Source organism: Triticum urartu, chromosome 5A (assembly GCF_056163025.1).
Source record: "Triticum urartu cultivar PI428250 chromosome 5A, HENAU_Tu73, whole genome shotgun sequence".
Classification (NCBI taxonomy): Eukaryota; Viridiplantae; Streptophyta; class Magnoliopsida; order Poales; family Poaceae; genus Triticum; species Triticum urartu.
Window position 1 is genome coordinate 677,706,104 of NC_141877.1, and position 9,164 is coordinate 677,715,267.

Genomic DNA, 9,164 nt, shown 5'->3' on the forward strand with positions numbered 1-9,164 from the left:
CGTCGGCGGAGTTAGGGAGAGGGGCACGCGGCATCGAGGTCGGGAACGGGGTCGGGGTCGGGGCGGCGGGCGCACGGCGGAGGGCGGCGATGTAGGGGGGCGTCGAGGTCGGGGTCGGGGGTGGCGTCGAGGTCGCGGTCGGGGGCGGGGGCGGCGTCGAGGGTGTGCGGAGAGCGACGGGTCGCGCGCGGCGGCCGACGGCGATGCAAGGCGGCGACAGCGGAGGAGTAGGGATTTGGGGGAAGTGGCTGTGGGGGAAGAACGAACCGCGTGGTTAAGTTAAAAGTAGCAGTAGCGCGTTCCAGGAAGTGCGCTGCTGCTACGGTAGCTACAGCGCGTTTCTTAACAAGCGCTACTACTATTCCTTCTCTTTTTTATTTGCTTTCCATTTAATTTTATTTTCGTTAGCAGTAGCGCCTTTGTTCGTAAACGCGCTGCTACAAAACAAGTAGTGGTAGCGTGGTTCTACGTAGATCGCTATTACTATGTGTAGCCTATCGGCTAAGCCGTGGGAATTTTAGTAGTAGCGCTTTTGTACTCGGGCGCGCTACTGCTATAACTGTATCTGTAGCGTGGTTTAAAACACCGCGCTGCTGCTAATTAGCACCAACGTGCATTTTTAGCCCGTGCTACTGCTAATGTTCTGTGTATAAGGTTTTCCCTAGTAGTGTGATACCAATATGATATGGTATGTATGCAATGGATGGTGTAGATCACTAATGTGCACAAGTAACATTGCCGGCAATACTCAAATGGCTAATCTCGATAGGCAAGTGACGCAAAATGGGCTTGGGGTTATCAATGCAATGGCAAGGGAATATACAATGCAGGGATACCACGATTCCAAGATGATATGGAGGTTACCGTCCATGGTGATGATGAGTGGCGGTGATCTTGATGGAGATACCAAGATGATGGAGACTCGTCCCTAGGTAGCCGAAACACCTTAGGAAACGGAAAAACCACGAACTCAAAATCTCAAATGTCAAATGTCAAATGGTGGTAGCGGGATGTGGAGGTGATTTTGTGGAAGCTCAATGGAATTGCGGAATGGCAATGAGGGGTTGTGGAGTACGCAATGCGGAAATGGAGGGTAAGGTGGTGGACTATACACAGTGTCGGAGTTGGAAGCACGGTCCCTAAGTAGCCGAAACACCTTAGGAGACACAACTCACAACACAAACAAAATTGGGTTAAGGTGTGGTGGTGGAAGTGTATGGTGGTCAAGCCTATGCGGAAGTTATGGTGGTGGTGGTGGCTGATCAAGAAGCAATCGTCCCTACGTAGTCTAAACACCTTAGGAGACTCAAATCACAACTCAAACAACCACTAATGCTATGGTGAACAAAATTGGTTAGGTTGCGGAAGTCGGTGGTGGTTATGCGGAGGTTGTACGGTGGAAGCCCTAGGCAAAGATGCCAAAGTTCCAAAATTTTGATGGAGTCAAATGGTGATGGTAGTTTTTTTGTGGGAAGGGGGATGTCAAGAGATTTTCAACGAGATAAAGAACACGAAAATTGGACTCCAGATGAATTAGTTATGGACAAAACGATGAAGCGGGAAAGCTGAAATGTACAGGGGCCGGATATCCGGGGGCTGATGTCTAGAACCATGCGGATTTTATTATCTAGGAGTCGGATGTCCGGCTTGGGGCCCGGATGTCCATCTTGAGGCCCGGATGTCCGGCGCGACGATTCCAGATCTCGTTTGGGGCGGAAATTTTTGAATTGGGGCGGAAATTGATGATTCCAAGGGCAAAATTGGAGAGATTTCATGGATGGAAAGTGGGGAAAAGTGGGGAGATGCTAGATCCACTCGAAACCAAGCAAATCCATGGATCAAAATCAACAAAACATCATTAAACCAACAAATCACAAAAAAAAATTGGGGGCTATTTTTTGGTGGGGATTTTTGAATTTAAGACAAAATCAACAAAATTAGGATAGAAAACACAACGGGGAGGCTCCGAAATCGTGATCAACGTGGCTCATGATACCAAGATGATGTAGGGTGGGACCCTATACGGCCGATCTTTCACGAAAGGAGCAGATCCCAACTAAGAACACGAAGAACACGGGGAAGAACGGAGAGAAATCACAAGGGGAAACACTCAAGAACATGTCCAATCACACATCCACTAGACAAACAAACACACAAGATCCACAAGGTACATGAACAACAAAGGGAAAGATACAAGGTAAGGTTCATCTCCATGAGGAGGTCTTGAATCCATGAGGGGATCTTCCCGTGAGGGGTCTTGAATCCAAGGTGGATCTTCTCCGAAGAGGGGCCGCGCTCTCTCTCGTGGAGTAGATCCGTAATGGATGAGCAAAGCTCTATCTCTAAATGAGCTACTACTTTGCTAACCCTAACTAGGAGAAGGGGAGTAGTATATATGGTCTAAGCCACGAAGGAGTAAGTGGGAAAGGGGATACATGGGCTTCGGGCCCTGTCCATGCGCGCAGGAAGGCGCCGGATGTCCGGGCTGGGGGACGGATGTCCGGCTGTTCGCGAGACGCCAGATGTCCGGGGCACTGGCCGGATGTCCGGCCTGGCGGTGGCCGAATCTGTTCTTCTCTGGATAGGCATTGCCGGATTTCCGGGGTTGGTCGCCGGATGTCCGGGCGTTGCTGAGGCGCCGAATGTCCGGGCTGGCGCCGGATGTCCGGCCGCTGAAGCTCTTGGCCTTCTGTTGGTGCAGCTCCTGGGCGGCTGCACAGGCGCCGGATGTCCGGCCCTTGGCCCGGATGTCCGGCCGCTGTAGCGTCAGCAGCTCCATCTTCTTCCGCCGTCGCTTCCAGGCTTCCATCGCGGATGGTGTAGTTGTTTCTTGGTGCTTGCACTCCTTCTCGTCATTCGTGAAGCTCCGACAATACCTATGCATGCACACGGGAGAAGTGTCAAGTAGTATACTATCATCGAAGGGGTCAAGTGAGCACGTGTAAAGGAGATGATTCACCTTTGTGTATTTGATGTAGATGTCGCACGTATCACTCGCCGAACGGACTCTTGATATGGTGATGTCCATAGAATGCTCTGCATCAGCTTATATAGCCCCGCACCCACGGGCCAGTGGCCGCACACACCACTAACTCACGTACGCATGTACCACACCGGCCACTACCAGATGACCCGGCCACTACGTTGGCACTAACCACCTGCAACTAACTCCTTGAATCCCTCCATGAGGACGCCAACTAACTGATCCATGCAACTCCCACATGCATGGCCCAGCCGCTGCTCTCGGCCAGCACACCAACGTTGCGCCAACTGACCAAAGGCACAACGCAAGTCCCGGCAGCCCACTCACGCGGCCGGACGACCAGCCTCCATCCTGCATGTCAAGATCATTCCTAACAGCGCCAAGGAAGGTGTCAGCGGGGCTCTCCTATTCTCTATTGTGGTCTTCGGGGAGAGGCGCATGGTGGCGATGATCCACGCCGTGGTGCGCGTCATGGGGTGCCGGTGCTTGGGCGGTGGCGGGCGTAGCTGGTGATGCCCTCCTACATGGAGGCTTCATCGACCTTGCCTAGATGGTGTGTGGTGGGCGGCCATGGCGGCTCGATCTGGTTCTGCCAAATCTGGACACCGGTGCTAGGAGCGGCCTGGGGCTGCTCTCTAGAGGCGCCTGGGCAGGACGGGTGCATGGTGAGTGTCGTGCTTCTGTATAGTACTGGTGGAGTCACGGTGGCCTATGATTCGCTCCATATCTGGCCATGTCCTTGGAGGTGGACTGCGGCGTCCCGATGTCTGTGCGCTTATATATGTGTGCAGTGGTGGGATTGGGGTGCAACAGGTGATATTGAGCTGCGAGCAGACGATGTGGTGGTGGTGTGACGTTGTGCTCCCGCGTGCTCGAGCATGCTACTCCGGAGTTAAGGCGTGCGGGCTCCCTTGTGCGATGCGAGGTGTCCTAGCGGCACTATGCAGTCCTACAGATCGGTGCCCATAGCCACGGGCATGGCGTCGTGTGAGCTCCCTCGAGCCATGGCCAGTGGGCTCTGGCCGAGGGTTGCTCTACGGCGGCTGGCGGCAGCAACTAGGTAGAGCCTCCAATCCACCAGGACTGATTGGAGCCGCAGTGTTGCATCCCTAGCTAGTGGTAATGTACTAGAGTAGTTAAGCATTCATACTTCATGTTCATTTTCCTTTAAATTGGAATTAAGGGAAATTGAAAAGCATAATAAGCCATCTTTAAAGGGTTAAAACCCTAAATTTTACCACTAGCTAGGGATGTGACAACTCAGACGTCGATGCTTCCTACCGTGGAGGCTTGTATGTCGAGTTGGTGGCTGATGACGAGCAAGGATTGGAAGAAGGTGATTTTTGCTCTTCCTACCGTGGTTGGTGTGGAGGGATGTGGATGGTTTGTAGAACCTCGAGTCTTGGATGTCGGGGCGGCGGCCCTGATTGGCGGTCCGCATGTTTCTGTCTCCGGCAGGCATCATGATGGCAGCGGTGGCTATGCCTCAAGGCCGTGTGGGCGGCAAGAGGTGTAGTAGCGGGGGGGGGGGGGGGGGGGGGGGGGGGTCGGGATCGCACTCTATTGTTGACATCGGGCACCCAAATATGGATCTGAAGGTCGGTGTCTTGGGTACCTCATTAAACCCATTAAGCTATGCGTGAAGGGTGGCCAACCAGCTATGCCACGTGGCGCAAGCTGGTTGGCCGCTGTGAGAATATTTTGGAATTTTTTAGATAAAGGTGTAGATTATTTTTAAAATGTATTTTCTTTAGATGGATATGAGGACCACTGGTATTTTTTAAATGGGGGGTTATGCAAAGTGACACTCGTTGGTAGGCTGCGGTGGTAATTTTTTCTTTTTTACTTCTTTTCTTAGATGAAGGTGAGGATTTTTTCTGGGATGTTTTTTTAGACGGAAGCGAGAACTCTACGTATTTTTTTAAATGAAAACATGCGCACAACTTCCTCTCAAGCGGCGCTATAGGGTGGCGCCCCAACCACTAGTGGTGGTGAAGCTTTGCACCATTTCCCCTTCCAAGGGCATTGTCGTGGAGCTTAGGTTGTCTAAGATGTATCATGGCATGTATCTAGGCCTACAGGTGTTAGTTCTCGGAAATGTAGTTGCGTGCGTCTGTGCTGTCTGGTTATCCCAATTTGCTTTGTAAGAGGACCTCTTTGCTACATTGTATTGTCCGACCGTGTACTTTGGTTCTAGCCGGTCGCCTGACGGCCGTTTGATTTGCCCCCTCGCGCACACTGTTGAAATTCCCTGATCATCTCCTTCATCGCAGTTGGGTCGACCGCATTTGTCCCCTTTCTTCTCGACGGCGCCAGCATCGTGGTGCTACGGCATGCTACCGTCAGTTGCTTCCCACTGTCGCTGTTGTTGCCATTTAAAGCTTGCCATGGGAGCCATCACAGCACACATTGTTGCACTGATGTAGTGCTTGCCGCTTGTCGTTGCAGCAATTGCGTGTGCTACTCAATATCCCCGCACCGTCCCCGTCGACGATTCCAGCATTGATGACGCTGGGCATCGCCCGTTGAAGCTCGCCATGCATGCCACCCCAGCATCCCATCACCCCCATTTGCTTGTTCTAGCAAAAAGAAACCACGATTCCAGCAAAAATCTCCGACGTCACAACAAAAACCACTGTTGGTCCTAGTGAAACACATCATCGCTTACAGCAAAAAATTACTGCCGCCGCAGCAAAAAACACCATTGGTTCCAGCATCACATTGCAGCTTTTTCAACGGCTGGTTGAAGCACAAAAAATGTGACGGCCTCCATTGTAACATGCACGGCTAGTGATCTGCCGGATGCCGGATGTGGCTTCAGTTTGAGCATCGGCAGTGATGACGCATCGCGGGGTGCAACGCCCGTTGTAGCTTCTTTTTGCGCTGGTTGTAGCTCCCCGTGTTGACCTCTTTCAGCCTCCACTAGGGCGCTCGCGGTGGCACACACGACGACCGTGGGCTTCATGGGGGCACATCCATGCATGCGCTCTAGGGGAAGGGGCAGCAGGGGGAAGGAGCGGTAGTAGTAGTGGCGGAGCGGGGATGGAAGTAAGGATCAAGAAGAGGGATGGTTCCAATGTCGAAACATGTGGCGAGGCAGAAAAGAAAGGGGAGTGGGCGGTTGCACGGGCCGGCTAACCGAATACAGTCCTACCTACAAAGCGGGGGGGGGGGGGGGGGGGATATAATGGCCAAGATGAGATTGAGATGTCCGTGGCAAAGATGCATATAGTTTCAATGGAGTAATGGCATTTTGTTAATTAGACAAAAGCAATGGCATAAGCAGAATTGCAGGGCATTGACATAAACTTTTTTTTTGTTTTTCTTAATATTAAGCCCATTATGCGTTAATACGTAGTGATGTAAATTATCATTGACTTCTTTTGTTATGTTTGCATCCCCATTCGAAAACTACTCAACCTACAAATGTCCTGTAAACTGCCTCATCTTTGATTGGTTGCTGATGAGACACTTAGAATTCAATTTCTATGTTCAGTTGTAACGTATTGAACAGGTTTCTTTTGCTGGATGTTTTCAACAAAGAGAATATATTAATATCATGGAGATACCAATTGCTGGATGTTGATATCTCACAGATTCTTTTGCTCAATTAATTTGCCTATGCAGGAAGTACATGCGTATTATGAATCTAAGTTTGCTGAGATCGGGGCATCGATAGAAGACTATACGGTGTAGAGTTATTTACCCAAAACCATCACATTATGGGCTAGGGTAACAGATCGGTACCACATTTGAGGCAAGGCACAAAAAACCACCAACAATGGGGCTAATCTGTAACGCGGAGCACTGACACTGCGTTTTAGCCCAGAAAACAGCGAATCCGACAGGTGGGTCCCGCCTATCGCGCTGACGTGGCAAATACCAAGCACACAAAAAAACTTTGACTAGCTGAGGTGGCAGATGAGCTGCGGGCCCCGCCTGTCATTGACTACATGGTCATCTTCATCCCATCTCTATTTCTATGGAGCATTGTGTCGAGCAGCTTGTGCGCGACGAGCCATCTCTGTCGATGCAAGTCGAGAGCTCCATGGGCAAGGCGAAGGGGAAGCAGCTGCAGGACGAGTACTACCACCTTGCCAAGGAGCAGGGCTACCGGAGCGGCGCGGCCTTCAAGCTGCAACAGCTCGACCACCGCTTTTGGTTCCTCCCGCCGGCGCGCGCCGTGCTCGACCTCTGCGTGGCGCCGGGGGGCTGGATGCAGGTGGCCGTCGCTCGTGCCCCCGCTGGCGCCTTCGTCGTCGGCGTCGACCTCATGCCCATCCACCCCGTCCGCGGCGCGCGCCGTGCTCGACCTCGACGCAGAGCCCCCGAGCCGTCTCCTGCGCGGGTCCTCCTTCTCGGGCTAATGGAGGCAGATGTAGCATGGCTACGCGCAGTAGAAGCCGATGGACGATAGGAGGGAGCTCTGCGTCAGTGCCGGAGGGAGCTCCGCGGCTGCGCGCAGTAGACGCCGACGGGCGGCGGGAGGAAGCACTGCGGCAACACTGGAAGGGAGCTCCGCGGCTGCGCGCACTGGATGACGACCCGGGCAAGGGAACAGAGCTCTGCGGCGGCCGTTGCACTCCTCACGGCGGTTGCTGTCCGACGAGCACGGCTGCAGGTTCAACTCCTGTCGACCTTGAGCACGGGAGGGACGCAATGACTTTTTTAATTTGTTTGTAGGACCTGATTGCTTTTGTTGAAAATTTACAGGGACCGAATTGACAGGAAAAGAAAAGATAAAAGTAAGAAAATAAACACATGAGTCATTGACAGGTGGGACCCTCGTCCAAGTCATTAAATTGTCCACATAGGCACGCCACGTCAACCTGCTCACGTGGAATTTTTTTGCCAAATCATCCCGACAGGCGGGACCCACCTGTCGGATTCACTGTTTTCTGGGCTAAAACGCAGCGTCAGTGCTCCGCATTACAGATTAGTCCCATTGTTGGTGGTTTTTTGTGCCCTGCGTCAAATGTGGTATTAATTTGTTACCCTAGCCCATAATGTGGTGGTTTTGGGTAAATAACTCTACGGTGTATGCAGAATTAACTTCTCACTTAGAAGAGCTAAGCGTAGAGGTGAAGCTTCAGGATGCAGAATTGCGTGCACTACTTGACACTCATTTTGCTGAGATGCAAAACGTGGCGACTGTACACGTGGCACTGGCTAACGCTAGGTTGATGTCTCTGAAGGAGCAGATGAAGAAGATGGCTGAAGAAGACGAGGCGACCACGGAGGATCTGGTCGAATTCATGGAACTGAATTGCCATCAACTCTTTCCTTCCCTACCCAGCCTACCCCCATGCCCCTTCTGATCAAAGCTGGTGAATGTTTTTTTTGTGCAACTCGGTGAACTGCTTACCATACTCTACAACATATTATGTATTTCTACTTCATGATATTTACTGTGATGTCCGAGGACTCTCTCGTTTAACATTATCTTTTGTCAAGTACATGGTAGCTAGCTACTTAGCTGGAGCTAGGGTCGCCAAGTCATCCTGTGTCTAAGATGTTGTATAAGCAGTAATGGTGTTTCAAACTATCAGAAATATGCACTACTTCTTACTTATTTCTTTTAGGAACACTTTTGTTGGACAGGAATTTGGTGAATATGGTTCAACGCACACCCCTTATGAATAGTAAATTAAAAAATAAACAAAAAGTCAACACATACACTCCTATGAATAGTAAATTCGAAAAAAAAATGTTATACTTGCACATGAAGTTTCACCAAGAAACGACTTCCGTGGTATCCTGGGAAAAAATGACAAAGATCGAACCTATATTAAAAGACAATGTTGTATGAATAGTATGATCCCGGCTGTATTTGTATTGTTCCAATTATATTTTCTTCACTAAGAGTACGACGGCTGTCATTTCTTTGTGAAAATGCACACTTGAGTATAATGGTCAACCAAGTTTGATATCCCCGAAATTCAGAGTTTTTTATTTTTTTTTCTAGTATTTTTGGAATATAATATTCATTATGGTGGAACCATGTTCGCCTATGTACTTTCGCGCTCACGTTCTATTTTTTTATTTCCTAATTTTCAGGTGCTTGAAAATTTTATGTATCACACTCATCTAGTACCACTCAGCCTCATGATGTTCTGCAAGTGCGAAATAACATTTAACTGTGTTATGTGGTGAGTTTGGTTCAAAGATAATTATATGTTGA

At 50.5% G+C, this 9,164-nt stretch overlaps 2 protein-coding genes across 2 annotated transcripts in view; both read left to right on the top strand.

The window, feature by feature from the left end:
• LOC125506519 (uncharacterized) overlaps positions 1-8,301 on the top strand; it is a 59,736-nt gene extending 51,435 nt beyond the window's left edge. The window contains exons 7-8 of the mRNA XM_087525156.1: positions 6,611-6,665; positions 8,012-8,301. Of these exons, the coding sequence (XP_087381282.1) occupies positions 6,611-6,665; positions 8,012-8,301 (345 nt within the window). The remainder of the gene's footprint in view (positions 1-6,610; positions 6,666-8,011) is intronic.
• LOC147974050 (uncharacterized) lies at positions 6,966-7,400 on the top strand. The gene has a single exon (XM_087522426.1). It carries the CDS (start codon positions 6,966-6,968, stop codon positions 7,398-7,400), a length of 435 nt encoding a protein of 144 aa, XP_087378552.1.
• Positions 8,302-9,164: the final 863 nt, after the last annotated feature.